General features: G+C 44.8%; 1 protein-coding gene across 5 annotated transcripts in view; it reads left to right on the top strand.

Annotated features, from left to right (window-relative positions):
• Positions 1-21,287, top strand: part of PPP6R3 (protein phosphatase 6 regulatory subunit 3) — a 1,439,644-nt gene that overhangs the window by 1,353,252 nt on the left and 65,105 nt on the right. For all 5 annotated transcript variants that reach the window (XM_029582701.1, XM_029582702.1, XM_029582698.1 and 2 more), the window contains one exon: positions 19,351-19,501. In XM_029582701.1, coding sequence (XP_029438561.1) covers positions 19,351-19,501 — 151 coding nt within the window. The remainder of the gene's footprint in view (positions 1-19,350; positions 19,502-21,287) is intronic.

The raw sequence follows: 21,287 nt of genomic DNA, 5'->3' as shown, positions 1-21,287 counted from the left end.
GTTCAGTTAATTGATCGGTCAGTCACACATATATCCATAAAGCTTTTGCAAGGAAGATTACTGAGCGCCTGCACTTCCTGCAGGGGTATATGTACTACGTGCTGACGTCAGATCCGTCTCCAACTGCTATCACAAGCACACTATACCCATTTGTAATGAGTCCATCTGCCTACACTAAGGAAAATGAGATTATCAGGTAAGTAATCTCTCCATTGCTTGGTTGCAGGAAATCCATCTCAATGCCCCTGAAAGTAAGAAATTACAAAAAGACTGGGTGGGTGCGACTTTCTTTTTGCCTGCTGTTGGGAAAAAAAAGCAGGGGTAGCTATCCTTTTACATAGAAGTCTTTCTTTCCAATTGCTGTCTGAATTGTCTGATCCTGAGGGCAGATATATCATCATTATAGGCAAATTAAATGGAAAGGAGATCACTATATGTAACATTTATGGACCAAACACCCCTGACAAAATTGTTTTTTCTTTTATCACAAATTTGCTGATAACTCATGGAAAAGGTGGGATGTTCATATTGGGAGACTTTAATAGTGTTCATGATCCCTTACTAGATCGCTCTGTCCCACCGGGAAAATTAGCTCAGAAGCTGCAAAAAACGAGCATCAGCCAGATATGTCAAGACTTACAGCTTTTAGACTATTGGAGAGTTCTTAATAGCGATGCGCATGATTATACCCATGTTTCCAAAGCACATGGCACTCTCTCTAGGACTGATTACATTTTAGACTCTGAATCACTTTTCCATCTGATTTCCTCGGCAGAGATAGGACCAACAGGCATTTCAGATCACGCCTTGATTTGGGTGGATCTCCATTTGGAAGATAAATTACCACCACATTCCTGGTGGTGGTTTCCTGCTTATTTGAAAGATGATATCCCCTTTCAACAATATTTAAGAACTAAATGGGCCCAATATCAAGACCATAATGACCAACATAAGAATGACACAAACCTGTTTTGGGAAACTGGTAAAGCGGTCATGCGGGGAGAAATAATTTCATATGTGCGGAGTAGGAATAAATTACTACATGCAAAGATAATATCACTAGATGCTGAACTAAAAAAGGCAAAAAGTGAAATGACCAGATATCCCACTCATGCCAATTTTGCCCAATATTTCGCCACACTTAGTTCCTTGCAATCCTATCTACATCAAAAATCCCTAAAAGCCTTCCAATTCAGGGAGCATACCTATTTTCGATATGGAAATAAGTCCGGTAAGCTATTAGCAAAACTGATGAAATTCAGGCAAAGTAAAACATATATAGAAAAACTGAAGACTCCACGAGGGGCTTGGGCAGTTAGGGGGAATGAAATTTGCGAAGTGTTAAAGAATTTTTATGAGAATTTGTACACAGAAGATAGAACGGGAGGGAGCAAAGGAGAAGCTGCCTTTTTTGAGCATCTCACTATCCCGGGCTCGGACTTCCCCCTTAAATGGGCTAAAAAACATATCAAATACTTGGGAGTCTTTATCCTGTTCAGTCTTTTCTACACTGTTGCACTCTTATTTGAATCCTATCGCTTATGATGATGTTTTACGTAAGTGGTCTAGATATCCAGCCATCTCCTTAACACCAACAAAAGTCAAGCGATATCTTTTGCAAAGTAGTAAAGTTACAGAAAATGCCAATTTGCGAGAATTACACTTTAAATTTATTTGGCAGTTATACTGCACTAGCACCGTAGCTTTTAAACTGGGAATTGCAGCATTCCCTCTCTGCCTGAAATGTGGTGTTGAGGAAGGTCATTATTTCCATTGCTTTTGGGACTGCAGTAAGGTCAAATCATTTTGGCTGGATGTTAAAAGACTTTGTTCCCAATTATGTGGCTGTATCCTCCCGTGTGACCCAATGTTATGGTTGTTTGGTTTTCACAGTGACACTTACCTTAATTTAACCTACCTACAAAAACTTTTTATAGACAAAGCTGGCTTAACAGCTAAACACATAATTGTCAGTAATTGGCTATCTAAGGACCCTCCAAATATCAGTCACTGGAACAGGAAACTTACAATTAACTACGTTTGAACATATGACGGCCAGGTCGTTGAGTGCCCAGAAGCAAAAGCACACCATGGGACTATGGTCTACTTATCTTCAGAGTCAGCCAACCAACTTAATCCTACATATTTGCCGACTGGATCCAGACGGGAATCGAGGAAGACAACCACTGCTTCACTAGTTTTCATCAGACTGTTCGACCCCACACACAAGAGTCGCCAAAAGTCTCACAACATTTAACTTGGTCAACTTTACCTTTTTTTGGTTTGCATTTTATTGATCTTAGCGATTTAATGTCTTATTGGTCTAATATATGTCTGCTTTTCTTTTGTTTAGTTACTGTCACTATCACTGTTGCTTTTTTGTGATACAAAGAGAGAATGGGATAAAAGGAAGAGATCGAAAAGATGAGAAATAGATGGGGGGGGGGGGAGAAAAACAAGAAGATCCAAGATCTAAGACACTCTTCCTACAAATTACATTACCAAAGGCAGCATGTTAACACAGTAACGTACAAAGTACGTTAACATGCTGCCTTTGGTAATAATTTCTGCTAATGTTCAATGTGTTAAATGTGTACCATGTTGGAACTATTTGGATTTTCTCTAAACTCAATAAAAATATGTAACACAAAAAAAAAAAAAAAAGATATCGGGCTTAATTACAAATCAATTCAGAATTCATTGTGGAGTGGCATCCTCGCTGATATTTTAAATGTCTAGGATATCTAGTTAGCTTTGCTTCGGGTCTAATGTACTAAAAAGAAAAGTTATTTTAATATTATTAAAGGATTTAGACATACATGAAAAAGTTCCCTTCAAATTTAGAACCATTAGGTTTTCAGATAAATATTTTCATCACGTGAAAATTAGTAGTCAAATGTAGGAGACAGGAGGGTTAAAAGCTAAAAATGTGAAATATCAGCGAGACTGCCTCCCTGAATCAGGTGGCTTGGGCTGACTGAATGGGGAGCAGTGGAGGTCAGAAATTCCCTCATTCAGATCCATTCTAATATCAAGTTTACAAATGGAGGTGGTGGTAGATTTCCATGTCTGACCTCTTGAAGATATGCCAATAATTTTGATTTCTAGTACTTCACACTGAGATTCCTGGTAATGACTAGTATGATGGGAATTCCAGATCCATATGAGTATAAAATATACCTTTCAAATGTGTCATGTGCAACCTGTAACCTGACAATACCATGACAGGAGAAGGGTAGCGTTTCCCTAGGTAGCGCGGAAGCTCTTTTTGCGGTTGAGGCTCCACCTAGGGTTAATGGATCCCCATGGGAGCAGCCGAGGACTTCAGGGTAATGCTGAGAGATACCAGGCAACTTACCCTCAGGTTAAGGCTTTGGGTTCTGGTGGCCGGCATGAGTTAGGCTGTAGCAGGCGTCATGCTGCAGGTTGGTGCAAAGGTAAGGCAGGGCTGGAGACTGAGGTGGTGCAGGACTTCTGTGTGAGGCAAGGCAGTGCTGGGGTCTGACACGAGGCAAGGCTGAATACTGGGGAAAGGGCTGGATATAAGTACAGACCTTGGACAAACAGGGACATAACTAGAAAAGATAGTCAAGGACAGGACACGATAGAAGGACTAGGGGGCATTCCATGAAGTTAGCAAGTAGTACATTTAAGACTAATCGGAGAAAATTCTTTTTCACTCAACGCACATTAAAGCTCAGGAATTTGTTGTCAGAGGATGCAGTTAGTGCAGTTAGTGTAGCTGGGTTCAAAAAAGGTTTGGATAAGTTCTTGGAGGAGAAGTCCATTAATGGCTATTAATCAAATTTACTTAGGGAATAGCCACTGCTATTAATTGCATCAGTGGCATGGGATCTTCTTAGTGTTTGGGTAATTGCCAGGTTCTTGTGGCCTGGTTTGGCCTCTGTTGGAAACAGGATGCTGGGCTTGATGGACCCTTGGTCTGACCCAGAATGGCAATTTCTTATGTTCTTAAGGATACTAAGAAAACAGGGAAATTAGGGCATCCCAGTAGAAAGATTACAGTAAATGATCAGATGGACTAAGTACCTTTCAGTAAAGAGCAGGCAGAGCAAAACAATTCCAAATTAGCCCTGCCAACTGATAAGTGGGTTATTAATACAAACAAAAAACATATACCAGAGCTAGAAGTCTACAAAATAAGATGGGAGAGTGAGTGTGTAGCACTGGATGAAGAGGTAGATATAATTGGTATCTCTGAGACCTGGTGTAAGGAGGTTAACCAAAGGGACACTGTGATACCAGGGTACAAATTATATTGAAATGAAAGGATGGATTAAATTGGGGAGGGGTGGCACAATATATTAAAGATGGCATTGAGTCAAATAGGATAAATGTTCTACAGGAAACAAAGTGCAATATTGAATCTTTATCGATGTAAATTCTAGGTCAAGAAGGGAATAAAATAGCAGTGGGGGTGTATTACTGTAATTAAGCTAATAAAATCTGAAAAAATGTAATCCTGAAATTAAGCTAATAAAATCAGCAGCACAGTAATAATGGGTTATTTCAATTACCCCAGTATTGGCTGGGTTAATGTCACATCAGGACATTCTAGAGAAGTAAAGTTCCTAGATGAAATAAATGACTGCTTCATGGAGCCAACAATAGAAGAAACTACAGGGAGATTCACTCGAAAGAGACCCCAAATATTCTGTAATAACTCTCACTAGGACAAAGCAATCTGAACGAAACAAAGCAATATGCTCGTCAGTATATGGAGCTTCGAAGAAGCCGAGATGCCCCTGCGTCGGAACGATGAGGTAGGCGCCGGACAGCCGTCGCGACATTTAACCTCCGTTTGCAAGATGGAGCAACATGTCACACATCGGCAAAGAGCATAGCAGAAATTGAGCCCTTTTTGGGCAACAGGGTAATTTCAAAGGGACTTTGGCCACTATGGTCGCTGGCTCTGACACACCAGACTTCTTTCTTTGGGGTATGCTCAAAGGAAAAGTCTATCGGAACAAGCCTTGCACTGTGGAAGATTTGAAGGGAAACATCCAACGTGAAATTGCTGCTATTCTCCCTGATATGCTAGCAGACACGTTCAGGAACATGGAGCGCCGTGTGGAAATGTGTCTGGCAGAAAACAGCAATCACTTCCAGCATCGCATGTAATGCAAAAGATTACACATACGTCAAGGTATGTAACGTATTTTTTGGGTATAGATTGCTTCATCCTAACGGAAATTACAGCAGAATATTTGGGGCCTCTTTAGAGTGAATCTCCCTATATTTAAACTTTATCCTTAGTGGAACACAGGATTTGGTGCTAGAGGTTGGAGCCACTTGGCAATAGTGATGACAACATGATCAAATTTGACTTAATATCTGAAGAGAGGACACTAAAGAAATATAGTGTGGCAGCATTTAACTTTCAGAAAGGTGACTATGATAAAAAGAAATAAAGGAGCAGCTGCAAATATCAAGCATTTACATCAGGCATGGATGTTATTTAAAAATAACATCTTGGGAGCCCAGACCACAGATGTGTGAACTTCCACACATTAGAAGAGGTGGAAGAAAGGCTATACGACTACCAACATGGTTAAAAGGTGAGAAGAAAATATCTATAATAGCTAAAAGAACATCTTTCAAGAAATGGAAAAGGGATCCAAATGAAGAAAATAGGAAACAGCGTAAGCACTGGCAAGTCAGATGCAAAGTGTTGATAAGGACAACAGAGTGAGAATTTGAAAAGAACTTGCCATGAAAGCAAAAACTCATAATAAAAACTTTTTCAAGTACACTCGAAGTAGAAAGCCTGCAGGGGAGTCAGTTGTAACATTAGATGAGCAAAGGGTAAAAGGAGCACTTAACAATGACAGAGCCATAGCAGAAAGACGAAATGAATTCTTTGCTCTGGTCTTCACTGAGGATTATGTAGGAGAGATACCCATGCGGGAAATGATTTTCAAAGGTGATGATTCAGCAGAACTGAAACAAATCTCAGCGTATCTACAAGATGTAATGGGACAAATTGACAAACTGAAGACTGGCAAAGCATCTGGACCAGCTGGTAAGCATCCCAGATTGCTAAAAGAACTGAAAAATGAAATTGCAGACCTTCTGTTAATTTGTATACTCTAATTAAAATTGTCAATGGTACCTGAAGACTGTAGGGTTGCCATTGCAACACCATTTTTTAAAATGGATCAAAGAGTGATCCAGGAAACTACAGACCAGTGAGTCTGATGCCTGTGCCAGACAAAATGGTAGAAACTGTCATAAAGAACAAAATTGCTGAACATATAGATAGGCATAGTTTAAAGAGACAAAGCCAACATGGATTTAGCCAAATGAAACCAATCTGCTGCATTTTTTAAGGGTGTAAATAAACATGGATAAAGATGAACCAGTTGATATAGTGTATTTGGATTTTCAGAAAACATTTGACAAAGTCCCTCATGAGAAATTTCTTTGGAAATTAAAGTCATGGAATAGGGGGCAGTGTCTTATTGGCAATTCGTTAAAAGATAGAAAACAGAGAATAGGGCTAAATGGCAATTTTTTTCAATAGATAAAGGTGAATAGTGAAGTGCCCCATAAATATAAATATAGGGACAGATTTTCAAAGCCCTATGCGCGCCGGGCCTATTTTCAAAAGGCCTGGCGGCGCATGTAAGTCCCGGGGCTCGCAAAAAAGGGGCAGGGCAGGGTGGGGGAGTGGCCAGAGGCCTCCCCATGGCCGCTGTGCCGAGGGATCGCACACCAGCAGTTGGCAGGCGTAACTTGTAAGATAAAGGTACATTTTTGGTTTTTTTTTGGGCTGGGGGCAGGACAGGTAGGGGAAGGGAGGGGAAGGTGGGGGGGGGGGGGGAAGGAAAGTTCCCTCTGAGGCCGCTCCAATTTCGGAGGGAACGGGGAAAGCCAGATGGTCTCCCCGAGGGCTCGGCGTGCACAAGGTGCACTAGTGTGCACCCCCTTGCGCGCGCCAACCCCTGATTTAATAAAATCGGGCGAACATTTGTGCACGCACCTTTTAAAATCTGCCCCATATTTATTAACAACCTGGAAATGGGAACAATGAGTGAAGTGTTCAAATTTTTCAATGATACAAAATTATTCAAAGTTGTTAAATCACAAGACGATTGTGAGACATTGCAAGAGGACCTTGCAAAACTGGGAAACTGGGCATGCAAATGGAAAATGAAATTTAATGAGGACAAATGCAAAGTGATGCACTTAGGGAAGAGTAACCCAAATTATAGCTACAAATTATAGCTACAAAATGCAAGGTTCCACATTAGGAGCCTCCATTCAGGAAAAGGATCTAAGTGTCATCGCTGAAAAATCATTGAAATCTTCTGCTGAGTGTGCAGCAGCAGCCAAGAAAGCAAATAGAATGCTAGGAATTATTAGGAAAGGAATGGAGAATAAAACAGAGAATATCATAATTCCTCTTTATTGCGCCATGGGGCAACCTCATTTTGAGTTTTGTGTGAGGTTCTGGTCACTACATTTCCAAAAAGATATAGCAGAATTAGAAATGGTACAGAGAAGGGCAACCAAAAGATAAAGAGGATGGAAAAATTCCCCTATGAGGAAAGTCTAAAGAAGTTAGGGCTTGACAACTTGCAGAAGAGATGGCTGAGGGGAAATATGGTAGAGGTCTATAAAATGATGAGTGGAGTGGAATGAGTAAATGTTAATTGGTTGTTTACTCTTTCAAAGAGTACAAAGACTAGGGGACACAAAATGAAGTTACTAAGTAATACATTTAAAACTAATAAGAGAATGTATTTTTTTTTTTACTCCATGCATAATTAAGCTTTGGAATTTATTGACAGAGGATGTGGTGAAAACTATGACTGTAGCTGCACTTAAAAAAGTTTTGGACGGGGAAGACCCAAGATGGTGTGCTAGCACCAGAACGCGTCGCGCCCTTCTCAGATTTCCTGCTCACCAAGTATGCCATATTCAGGTCGGAAATATAGGGCCCGGGAGAGACTGGTTTTCGAAGCCTCTCAGACGGGGCTGGTGTCGGGGCCGATGGACGCGCATGTTTTGCGGAGGAATGGACAGCTGGGAAGTCAGTCGCGGGAGATGGGTCCTGAGGACGACACTACAACCATCCCTCTCCATGACTCTCACATTTTTATCCCCGGCTGAAAGAATGCCCCCCGAAAATCCGGCAGAGACTAGGACAGCTATTTTGCAGCTAACCTCATTGGCTAAGGAAGACTTGGATATCAAGGACCAGCAGACAACGGCTGGACTCCTACACCGTATTGCTGAACCTAAGATCCATGGTGTCTCGGAGGGAATCCTTCCTGAAGGAGAAACACAGAATCTGGGAGGTCTGCACCAAGTAAAGGAAGTTTCTGAAGAAAAGGAAATAGAAGTTAAGATATTGCTATGGTAAGACCTGAAGTTTTTTCACTAGAGACTATATGGGACGCTATCCTCACTCTTAATACAAATTTAACTTCTCAGCTTAATCCATTGCTGAAGAAGATGAGGTAGAGTCTCAGGTTAAAGTCTTGCAAGAAGAAAATCTAAAATGTGCTCGTGCCCTGGATACTTTAAAATCCAATATTGGTAATTTAAATGACCAGCATTATTCTTTAATAAAAGATAACCAATATTTACTAAGGAAGATTGAAGACCTTGATAATCAAATGAGGGGAAGAAATTTAAGATTAATAAATTTCCTAAAATTCCAACAGTAACAGCAAGACATGTGGTCTAGTTACGACTTGAAGGTTCTAAAACTCCCCCAGGCTACGTTACCTCCATTCTCACAGGACAAGCAGGATGGTTGTCCTCACAAATGGGTGACATCGAGGATGGAGCCCAACCACGGAAAACTTCTGTCAAAGTTTCAGGAACTTTGACTGGCCCCTACTGGGCATGCCCAGCACGGCACCAACCCTGCAGCCAGCAGGGGTCTCCCTTCAGTCTTCTTTTTTCCACGCAGCAGTAGCCACGCGGTAGAAGAGCTCTTAACCACGTTCCTGACAGGAATTTCGAATAGTTAATTCTAAAGAAAAATTTGCCCCTCAGGGGTCTCCCTTCAACAAATTTTTCGGTCCGCGGAACTTCGGTAAGTTTTTGCCGTCGTTTGGTCAACTTCCGTCGAGTTTGGCCCTTGAGGCCCGTTGGCATTCGACAGTCCCACGGCTAAATTTTTGGCCTTTCGCCATGGCGTCGGGGTTCCTCATAGAGTCTGTGTTTTGTGTTTAGGGAGTGAGCATGATGTTCTGACTTGCACCAAATGTGCCCTAATGACACCAAAGGGTCGCAAAGCCAGAATGGAGAAGATGGGGCTCCTCTTCCAAGCTCGTACCCCAACGCCATCGATTGCATCGACGTCATCGGAACCGGCACCGTCGAGGTCTCATCATCGAAAACCCTTCGGTGACCGTCCGCCATCGATGACTTCGCGGCCATCGACTCCCGTTCCTTCCCCTGATGATCGAAGTGATCGGAAAGAAAAACATCGCCATCGACGTCATAAGTCTCAGCCTGTCGAGGAATCGACGTCATCGACCTCAGCACCGACCGAGCCACCGCCAAAAAAGTCTCGATCAGAAGTGGCACCGTCCACTACTGTCTCGCAGGCACCGAGGCAACCCTCATCCCCTCGGGGTTTGGGAGCCGCGACCCCACCGGTGACGGTGGTCCCTCCGGCTCAGCCTCAGCCTCCCTCTCCCATCGAGCCGGGTCTTGTTACCCCTGGTCTCCGGGCAGAACTGGACCGGCTGGTCCAGGAGGCCATCGACAAGGTGATGCTACGGTTCCAGACTCCTCCGGCACCGACTCCGGCTCCGAGAGTGGAACCGGTCACCGAGCCGATTGCAGCAGCACTGGCACCGCTGCTACACCGGATGGAGGCGCTCATGACAGCCCTTCCACCGGTGATACCTGCGTCACCGACACCGGTTAGACCGCTGTCACCGACAGGTTTATCATCAAGTGGAGAAACACCGTATCGAATTCCCCCTTCGGGAATTGTTCAATTGATGCCAGGTCGTCCCTCGCCACCGATTTCTTCTTCGGGGGCGATACGCACCTCTGCACCACCGAGGTTTCCGATGCCGACACCGATTCCATCGAGACCTACGCCGGTTCCCTCGATGCCTACACCGGCACCAATTCCATCGAGGTTTTTCTCGGTGCCCCCGGTGATTCCAACCGATATTTCGGAACCTCAACCTGGGCCTTCAGGCGTTCAACCCCCTCGAGGTCCTGCAGGTCATCATCCAGATCCCTATGATACTTGGGGTGATGATACCTCTACTGACACCGATGATTTGCCTTCACCGCCCTCTCCTGCGGAGAGTAGAAAGCGTTCTCCCCCTGAGGACCTCTCTTTCATAAATTTTGTGAAGGAAATGTCAGAGTTGGTCCCATTCCAACTTCAATCTGAACAAGATGACAGGCACCAGATGATGGAATTGCTCCAATTTTTGGATGCCCCGAAAGTCATCACTTCTATTCCCATTCATCAGGTTTTTCTAGACCTTCTTAAAAAGAATTGGGAATCTCCCGGATCTGTTTCCCCGGTCAACAAAAAAGCTGACTCTACATACCTTGTACAGTCAGCACCTGGTTTTCAAAAACCTCAGTTAGACCATCATTCTGTAGTCGTAGAATCAGCTCAAAAGAAAGCTAAGCGACTAAAGCCACACTCTTCCATACCTCCTACTAAGGAAAACAAATTCCTAGATAGTATAGGTAGGAAGGTATATCATGGAGCTATGCTGATTTCCAGAATAGCTTCTTATCAACTTTATATGACTCAATATAATAGGGTCATTCTGAAACAGATGCAGGAATACACTGATGTCTTGCCTGAACAGTTCCAGCCACAGCTTCAATCCCTTCTAAATAAAGGGTTTGAAGCTGGGAAGCATGAAATACGAACAGCCTATGACATCTTTGATGCTTCCACTAGAATTTCTGCCACGGCCATCTCTGCCAGACGTTGGGCTTGGCTTAAATCATCTGACCTTCGTCCAGAAGTTCAGGACAGGCTCTCTGATTTACCCTGCCTAGGGGATAATTTATTTGGTGAGCAAATTCAGCAAATTGTTGCAGAACTAAAGGATCATCATGAGACACTTAAACAGCTCTCATCCATTCCTTCTGACTTGCCTTCTAAACAACCCTTTAGAAAGGACTCCAAAAAGTCTTTCATTAGGCCACGAAAGTATTATCCCCCATCAACTAAGCCTCGGCCTGCACGGTCTTACCATAAGACTCAGCCTCGCCAGACTCGTAAACAAAAGCCTGCAGCAGCTCCACCACCGGGCCCTGCGGCGGGTTTTTGACTTTCACTTAGAGAGCAGTTGCCAAACCCCTCTTCCAGCTGTACCGGTAGGAGGACGGCTGTGCCACTTCCTAGAAAAGTGGCATCAAATCACCACAGATCAATGGGTGATAGGAATCATTGCACAGGGTTACCACCTCAACTTCCTATCCCTTCCTGCCGACTCCCCACCTTTGCAGGCGTGGAGACTCGCCGATCACTCTGTTCTTTTAGAGCAGGAAGTTTCTCTTCTCCTACAGTCAAACGCTATAGAACCCGTTCCTCCCTTACAACAAGGACTAGGGTTCTACTCCAGGTACTTCCTGATCCCAAAAAAGTCAGGGGGACTTCGTCCAATCCTGGACCTACGGGCCCTCAACAAGTACCTTCACAAGGAGAAGTTCAAAATGGTGACCCTGGGCTCGCTTCTCCCTCTGCTGCAAAGAGGGGATTGGCTATGCTCTCTAGACCTGAAAGATGCATATACCCACATTGCGATCACGCAATCTCATCGCAAATACCTGCGTTTTCTAGTAGGCCGAAACCACTACCAATACCGAGTACTACCTTTCGGCCTGGCATCCGCACCATGAGTCTTTACCAAATGCCTTGTGGTGGTAGCAGCATTCCTCAGGAAGGAAGGTGTCCATGTCTACCCCTACCTGGACGATTGGTTAATCAGGGCCCCAACCCAGCAAATGGCTCGGTCCTCCCTGACCCTAACAATTCAAACCTTGCTTTCTCTAGGATTTCTTGTCAATTACGAGAAATCCTACTTGGTCCCATGTCAGACCTTATCTTTCATTGGGGCAGACTTGGACACCTTACAAACAAAAGCCTTCCTCCCTCATCAACGGGCCAAGACTCTGGTGTCCCTCGCTCGCCAGCTGCGGTCTCAACACACAGCCACGGCTCGCCAATTCCTCATTCTACTAGGACATATGGCCTCCTCAGTTCAAGTAACTCCCATGGCCCGTCTGGCCATGAGAGTCACACAATGGACTCTAAGACTACAATGGACTCAAGCTCTTCAGCCTCTGTCCTCCATTGTTACAATCACCGACGCACTCCTTCTGTCTCTTGCCTGGTGGACAAATCAATGCAACCTCCTACAGGGCTTGTCCTTTCTTCCACCAGATCCCCAGATAATCCTCACCACCGACGCTTCCAACATCGGGTGGGGAGTCCATCTACACAATCTGCAAACTCAAGAATACTGGTCACTAGAGGAAGCCAAACACCAGATAAATTTCCTGGAGCTGCGAGCAATCCGCTATGCTCTCAGGACCTTTCAAGATTGCCTATCGAACCACGCAATCTTAATTCAAACAGACAACCAGGTGGCAATGTGGTACATAAACAAGCAGGGGGGCACAGGCTCCTTCCTTCTGTGTCAGGAAGCTGCGCAGATTTGGGCGGAAGCCCTCTCCCGCTCCATGTACCTCAGAGCCACCTACCTCCCGGGAGTGGACAATGTATTGGCAGACCAACTGAGCCGTGTCTTCCAACCACACGAGTGGTCACTCAATCCCTTGGTAGCGACCTCTCTATTTCACAAGTGGGGTTATCCCCACATAGACCTCTTTGCGTCCCCTCAGAACCACAAAGTGGACAATTACTGCTCTCTCATTCGGAGCCAGCACTCTCGGCTGAGGGATGCGTTCTCCCTCACGTGGACAACCGGTCTGCTCTATGCATTCCCTCCACTTCCTCTTCTGTCGAAGACTCTCGTGAAGCTGCGTCAGGACAGGGGAACTATGATCCTGATAGCACCGCACTGGCCACGCCAAGTGTGGTTTTCCATACTACAGGATCTCTCCATCCGCAGACACATTCCTCTGGGAACGGATCCGCATCTGCTCACTCAAAACGACGGATGCCTCCTCCATCCCAACCTCCAAGCCTTGTCCCTGACGGCATGGATGTTGAAAGGTTAGTCCTTCAGCCATTTAACCTTTCGGATTCAGTTTCTCGTGTCCTAATCGCTTCACGAAAGCCTTCCACAAGAAAATCTTACTCATACAAATGGAAACCGTACACATCATGGTGCACTTCTCAGTCCCTTGATCCCCTTTCCTGTCCAATCTCTAAATTCTTGGACTATTTATGGCATCTATCAGAATCAGGTCTAAAAACCTCTTCCATTAGGATGCATGTTAGTGCGGTAGCCGCTTTCCATAAAGGTATATGGGGTGTCCCTATCTCGGTACAACCCCTGGTAACACGCTTTCTTAAAGGCTTGCTCCATTTAAAGCCACCTTTACGTCCTCCGGCCCCATCTTGGGACCTTAATCTGGTTCTTGGTCGCCTTATGAAACCACCTTTCGAACCTCTGCACTCCTGTGACCTAAAGTATCTCACATGGAAAGTGTTATTCCTTTTGGCTATCACTTCAGCTCGCAGGGTTAGTGAATTACAGGCCCTAGTTACCTATCCGCCTTACACTAAACTCCTGCAGGACCGGGCGGTACTCCGCACTCACCCTAAATTTTTACCTAAGGTAGTTTCGGAGTTTCATATCAATCAATCCATCATACTACCTATCTTCTTTCCCAGGCCCCACTCCAACTCAGGGGAACAGACTCTGCATACCCTAGACTGTAAACGAGCTCTAGCTTTTTATCTAGACCGTACAGTTTCTCACAGGAAGAGCACTCAATTATTCGTCTCTTTCCATCCTAACAAGTTAGGACAACCTGTGGGTAAGCAGGCTCTTTCCTCCTGGTTGGCGGACTGCATTTCCTTCTGCTATCAGCAAGCTGGCATTCCTTTCCAAGACCGTGTTAAGGCACACTCTGTGAGGGCCATGGCGACTTCAGTAGCACACCTTCGATCGGTGCCGCTTCCTGACATCTGCAAGGCTGCAACCTGGAGTTCCCTCCATACCTTTGCAGCCCACTATTGTTTGGATAAAGCTGGAAGACAAGATTCCATCTTCGGCCAATCTGTCTTGCGTAACCTTTTTCCAACTTGATGTACCAGCACCCTTCCACCTCCCGGTAGGGTGCGGATGTCCTTACCAAATTTCTCCCCCAGTTGTTGTGCCTGTTGCACGCCATTGGGTACATTTGGTGCAAGTCAGGACATCCTCAGTTCGGTACTCACCCATTTGTGAGGACAACCATCCTGCTTGTCCTGTGAGAAAGCAAATGTTGCTTACCTGATGTAACAGGTGTTCTCACAGGACAGCAGGATGTTAGTCCTCACGAAACCCGCCCGCCACCCTGCGGTGTTGGGTTTGTTTTTATATTATTTTTCGGCACTGCCTGTAGCTTTGAAAACAAGACTGAAGGGAGACCCCTGCTGGCTGCAGGGTTGGTGCCGTGCTGGGCATGCCCAGTAGGGGCCAATCAAAGTTCCTGAAACTTTGACAGAAGTTTTCCGTGGTTGGGCTCCATCCTCGATGTCACCCATTTGTGAGGACTAACATCCTGCTGTCCTGTGAGAACACCTGTTACATCAGGTAAGCAACATTTGCTATATCTACCATCTATAAAGAAAGTAGTCACGGAGGGTCAGGACATGCAGACACTCTCGCCTTTGAATATATCTGAAACACTAGTCATCTGAAATAGTTGAAGCACAACCGGCATCTTTAATTGTATCTTTCTTGTTAGACTCTGACAGAGATTGGATACTGAGAATGTTTTTCAAGAATCGAAAGGAGTTATTTTTGAATTTGAAGGTGCAAGTATTCCCAGACCTGGCTAAAGATACACAGGCCAGGAGGAAGCAGCTTCTACAAATGAGATCAAAAGTATTGCAGATGGGGGCTTTATTTTTTCTGAAGTTTCCATGCAAATGTTTTATTAAGTATCGTGATCTTACATATACCTTTTTTCATCCGTCTCAACTATCAAAGTTTATTGCTGATAGAACATCCTTTACAAATGATACATCTGTACTGGAAACTGTGTAACCTTGTAAAGATTGGAATTCTTTTTGTAATGTGACCATTCCTCCTTATCTAGCTTTTCTTTTGGGATATTTCCTTTAAAAGAGAGAAAAGTCGTCTTTTGGGATTGGGTCCTCCCTAGATAGAGGACTTGGGTGTACTAAATTGATTACTGCAATTCTCTTTTACTCGGCCTCCCAGCTAACTCCATCAAACCCCTACAAATGCTGCAAAATGCCTCAGCCAGGATTCTGACTAAGACCAACAAAAGAGTTCATATTACCCCTATGTTGAGGAACCTGCATTGGCTCCCAATCAAGTTCAGAATCTTATACAAAACACTAATGATCATACACAAAACTATCCACAAGCTCATTCCACTGGAACTCAACATTCCTTTTCGACCACATTTACCCTCCAGACCGATGAGAGCAGCATACAGACACACTCTCCTTGCCCCACACATCAAAACCTCTCTAAGTAAACGAGCTATGTCTACAGCAGGTCCTACACAATGGAACGCTCTGCCTTCAGAACTCCGGTCGGAACAATGCCCGATCACTTTTAAAAAGAGACTAAAGACATGGCTATTCGAACAAGCGTTTCATTTATACCAATGACGTACCTCCTTCACCTACTAGCCAGCAGGTTAAATATCAGACTATCGAATCAGGCTATCCATATAGTTTAGCATCCGAACTTTGCAGTCGATCATTCCAAGCTTACTCAGCATACCCGGACCTTACATTAACTCCAGTATGTACCTAGATCTTCAGCTAGAAAAACAATGTCTTATTTATTCTTCATTTAATATAACTTTTTAGTTATCCCCCTTTTATTTGATCCAAGTTCTAAGCCCTGTTCAATGTAATTGTATTCTTACATGCTTGTTACCGTTACAATGTAAACCGAGATGATATGTAATTTTTTACATGAATCCCGGTATATAAAAATGTTAAATAAATAAATACTATGACATTAAAATTGTTTGTTTTCCTTAATTAAGGTACTAATGTGAGGTTAGTGTTTAAGTATTAATGTCATTGTATATTTTTTCTTTCACGTTAATTCTTGAATGTATACCGTAATTAAAACATTTTGCAATAAAAATAAAAAAAAAAGATTTGGACAAGTTCCTGGAGGAAAAATCGAAAAATCATTATTAAGGTGGAGTTGCAGAAATCTACTACGTATCTCTGGGATAAGCAATATGGAATCTAACTACCCCTTGGGATCCTGCCAGGTACTTGTGGCTTAAATTGGCCACTGTTGGAAACAGGATACTGGACTTGATGGACCTTTCTTCTGACCCAGTATGGCAAGTCTTTTCATATGATTAAAGTTGGGGTGAGATCATATTTCCAGCTGTGGCTTGTGTCAAAGTTAATGGCCTCTTTTTTGATACATTGGAACTGGGGAGGGGAACTAGGCAAGGTGCCCATTCTTGCCTCTGCTGTTTGTGCACCCTATTGAGACATCCAGCCATCCACTAGGCACCTTTGTAGCTCAAGACTTTGGGTGAGATCATACCATTGCAGTAACTAGTAGCCTGGAGTGGAGGAGTAGCCTAGTAGTTAGATCGGTGGCTACGAACCAGGTCAGCCATCCTACTGCTGCTCCTTGTGACGTTGGGCAAGTTACTTCACGCTCCATTGCCTCAGATGCAAATTTAGATTGTGAGCTGTCTGGAGACAAGAAAATACCCATAATACCTGAATGTAATCCTTTTTAAAGTATCTAAAAAAAAAAAAAAGGAATAAAATAAATTTACCTTTGTTTAGGGGTAACTAACTAGCCACTCACAGGTGACGTAAGGAGGGTTGAAGCTGGTACAAATAGCCTTGATGAGTCCCTATTTTGTCTCTTCATTATTTTAGAACAGCGTAAAGGGGTCCAGGAGGTGCCTGCTTGAAGCTCGCTTTACAATGAGATGCTAATCAGTATGAGCCTTTTGAAAAATGTGTTTATGTGGCATAGTATGGAGATAAGCTGAAAACCATTACTATCCAATGAATCTATTCTAGGACTAGTTGTAGAGGGGAACAACCAATTCTGAGTTTTTGATCCAGTGTGTTTAATTTGTTCCATCTTATTTATTTATTTATTTATTTATTGAGTTTTCTATACCATTGTTTGGTTTCGCCATCACAACGGTTTACAAAGTTTTGATGTTTAACAGAGTTTCCAAAGATTCATGTGATTGTTAGCATTAATATTGTAGGCTTTATAAATGTAGCTCAGATTTCAAACTATACAGTTTCAGTTATGCGTTTTATTATGTGCTTGCATTGGTTCCACATGTTTGTATAGGGCCAGTCGGAGTGAAGTAATATCTGAAAATCATTGGTTGTTTTGGTAGGCTTTGGTAAACATCCAGGTTTTTAGTTCTTTTTTGAAGGTTTTTAAATTTTGTTGTGTTCTAAGTTCGGTTGGGAGGGTGTTCCAGAGTTTGGGACTTCCTAGGGATATGGCTCTCTTCCGAGTTGAGGTAAGTTGTTTGGAACGAGTAGGTGGAATCTTTAATAGACCTTTGTTAGCTGAGCGGAGGTTTCGGTTTGGGGAATGTAGTTTTATACATATACTTAGCCAGTTATTATATATAGTTATTATATAGGCCTGCTCTATATTCTTCAATAATTTAATACCAAGCTGACAATCAATTATCGTGAAGGTTTGGTGAACTCACAGATTAGTGGGAGTGGCTGAAGACGTGACGTCACGACATCACGTCTTGAGCGGCCAATTGCACGCTTTCCCCGTGCAGGCGGCCATCTTGTCGGGAGGAGCTAAGGCAGGCCAGATCGTGTTCCTGCTCATGGCTGGCTGCAAAAAAGTAAGTTTTTTGCCGGCGTCCGGGCTGGGGGAAAGCTTCGCCGCTGTCATCTCTCTCCCCCCCTCCCGGAGCAAGGCTGCTTTTCGCGCCCTGCCCCGGGAGGGGGGGAGAAGAGATGACAGTGGCGAAGCAACTTACTTTTAGCTTTTAAGTTTTTTTCGCTTATTTTTTGGATTCGCCGCTGTCATCTCTCCCCCCCCCCTCCCGGAGCAAGGCTGCTTTTCGCGCCCTGCTCCAGGAGGGGGGGAGAAGAGATGACAGCGGCGAAGCAACTTACTTTTAGCTTTTAAGTTTTTTTCGCTTATTTTTTGGATTCGCCGCTGTCATCTCTCCCCCCCCCCCCCCTCCCGGAGCAAGGCTGCTTTTCGCGCCCTGCTCCGGGAGGGGGGGAGAAGAGATGACAGTGGCGAAGCAACTTACTTTTAGCTTTTAAGTTTTTTTTCGCTTATTTTTTGGATTCGCCGCTGTCATCTCTCCCCCCCCCCCCCCCCCCTCCCGGAGCAAGGCTGCTTTTCGCGCCCTGCTCCGGGAGGGGGGGAGAAGAGATGACAGTGGCGAAGCAACTTACTTTTAGCTTTTAAGTTTTTTTCGCTTATTTTTTGGATTCGCCGCTGTCATCTCTCCCCCCCCCCCCCCCTCCCGGAGCAAGGCAGCTTTTCGCGCCCTGCTCCGGGAGGGGGGAGAAGAGACAAGCGGCGAAACAACTTACTTGCACGGGGTAAAGCGGTCTCCGTGGCAGCCCCAGTCCTCTCCCCTCCCTCCCGAAGCCAAAAAAAAAAAAAGCTTTTTTTTTTTTGGCTTCGGGAGGAGGGGAGAGGACTGGGGCTGCCACGGAGACCGGCACCCATGATCGCGGCCGGGGCAGGTGAGCGGGGGCTGGGGGAAAGCTTGCCACCTGCCCTTACCCCTGCCTCTACCGCCTGGGTCAGGGTAGGCGGTAAGTTTGCAGGTTAAACGCGCGACAAAACGGCAGGGAAAGGTAGCGTTAGTCGGGGCGCGGGTTACGGGATGCTAGGGGAATAGCTAATTGGCTCGTTTGCGTGCAATATCGAGCTAATTCGCTCGTTTGCATGCAATATACATGCCGCAGGCGGAAGGGGTTACCCGGGGAATTTAGGACGCGGTAGGAGTAGGTTAAAGGGGATTCGGGATCGCAGGAAGGGCTAACGCGGCCGGAACGTGAGTTAAAAGCGGCTTAGGAGCAGGGTAAACGCGGCCGCACTTTACAGGATAGGCCTGATTGTAATTATTAAAGATGAAATAGCTACCCGTGGGTATTAGTTGCTGTTGTGGTGTACTTATTAAATAATTCATTTTATTCTATCATTTTCTACATTTATACAGTTCTAGGAAGCATTATTATGGAAGCCAACTCAGATGAAGAAGCAGCAGCAAAGGATGTGGACCAGGTAACTGAGACTGTGATGAATGGCAGCATGAAGGAAACACTCAGCCTTACTGTGGATGCAAAAACAGAAACTGCTGTCTTCAAAAGGTAACATATCAAGGGAGCAGCATTAGCTGAGACCAGTCCTCGAGTGCCACAAGGTCAGTTGTTTTCAGAATATCAACACTAGGAGGCCCATATTCAGACATAGCCAGCTATGTAAGTTAACAGATAAGACTTATCCAGATATTCAGTGGTGCAGCTGTGCAGCTAAATATATCCAGATAAGTTTGAAGTTAGCCTGATAAAATAACCCTCTAGGCAGCTTTTATCTGGATAAGTTTGAATATCACTACTTAGCCGGTAAGTACTCCTCCCAGTTACGCCCATGGAATGCCTCTTTTTTATCTGGCCAGATAAGAGGCTGAATATGTAAAACTTGCCATTTAAGATATGAGTCCAAATGGCTTTGAATAAATACCATTAATCAAGCAAAATCACTTCATAGTTAGAAACTAGATGAATGCCATCATACCAGCATTTGTACCATCATTGCCTTTTCAGTAATCATATGGCATCAGGCAAACAGTGTCCTAACATTATTTTTTTTAAGAGTTTTTTGGTGCAAATAATAGTTTACCTTAATATGATTTCTGTTGATTCGGTTTCAGTTGTCACCTTGACACAGTTCATGTCTCGAGGTCTATTTTATAGTACATTAAATCTCTGTGATGAAAAATACCTATGTATGGCCCCCTGATGCAGAATAGTCTTCAAAACACGGACTATGAAGTGATTTTGTTTGATTATTTCAAAGGTGCTTCATTTATATCATTGTAGTACACCTCACTGTGGATTTTTTAATATCTACCTCCTTATACTCATGAGATGCATTTGCATGCATCCACCTCTGTTGCATACAAAAGCATCTCTTGCGTATTCATTGGGGCGGATTTTCAGAGCCCTGCTCGCGTAAATCCGCCCAAAACCGGGCGGATTTACGCGAGCAGGGCCCTGCGCGCCGGGAAGCCTATTTTACATAGGCCTCCCGGCGCGCGCAGAGCCCCGGGACTCGCGTAAGTCCCGGGGTTCTCGGAGGGGGGCGTGTCGGGGGCGTGTCGGGGGGCGGGCCCGGTCGTCGCGGCGTTCCGGGGGCTTGTCGGCAGCGTTTTGGGGGCGGGTACGGGGGCGTGGCTACGGCCCGGGGGCGTGGCCGCGCCCTCCGTACCCGCCCCCAGGTCGCGGCCCGGCGCGCAGCAGGCCCGCTGGCGCGCGGGGATTTACGTCTCCCTCCGGGAGGCGTAAATCCCCCGACAAAGGTAAGGGGGGGGTGTAGACAGGGCCGGGTGGGTGGGTTAGGTAGGGGAAGGGAGGGTAAGGTGAGGGGAGGGCAAAGGAAAGTTCCCTCCGAGGCCGCTCCGATTTCGGAGCGGCCTTGGAGGGAACGGGGGGAGGCAGCGCGGCTCGGCGCGCGCAGGCTATACAAAATCGATAGCCTTGCGCGCGCCGATCCAGGATTTTAGTGGATACGCGCGGCTCCGCGCGTATCTACTAAAATCCAGCGTACTTTTGCTTGAGTCTGATGCGCAAGCAAAAGTAGGCTGATCGCGCTTCTTTTAAAATCTACCCCATTGTGAATATCCTGAAAACCCAAGCAGCTTGCAGCATTCGTGGACCAGAGTGGCTTAACAGTCATTTACATTTTAATAGGATGCATAATGAATAAAAGTAGCAGAATTGGATGTCAGAAACACGATAAGGTCTATATTCAGCTATCCAGCCGAGCTAGTTAGTCAAATAAACATATTTGGGTAACTTAGCCAGAATATTCAGTGTTGCACCTACACCACTGAATATACTTAGCTATCTAAAAGTTAGCCAGATAAATTTATCC

This window comes from Rhinatrema bivittatum, chromosome 17, assembly GCF_901001135.1.
Source record: "Rhinatrema bivittatum chromosome 17, aRhiBiv1.1, whole genome shotgun sequence".
NCBI classification, from domain to species: domain Eukaryota; kingdom Metazoa; phylum Chordata; class Amphibia; order Gymnophiona; family Rhinatrematidae; genus Rhinatrema; species Rhinatrema bivittatum.
The sequence above is the reverse complement of the archived record's forward strand: the minus strand, read 5'-3'. Positions and strand labels throughout refer to the sequence as shown.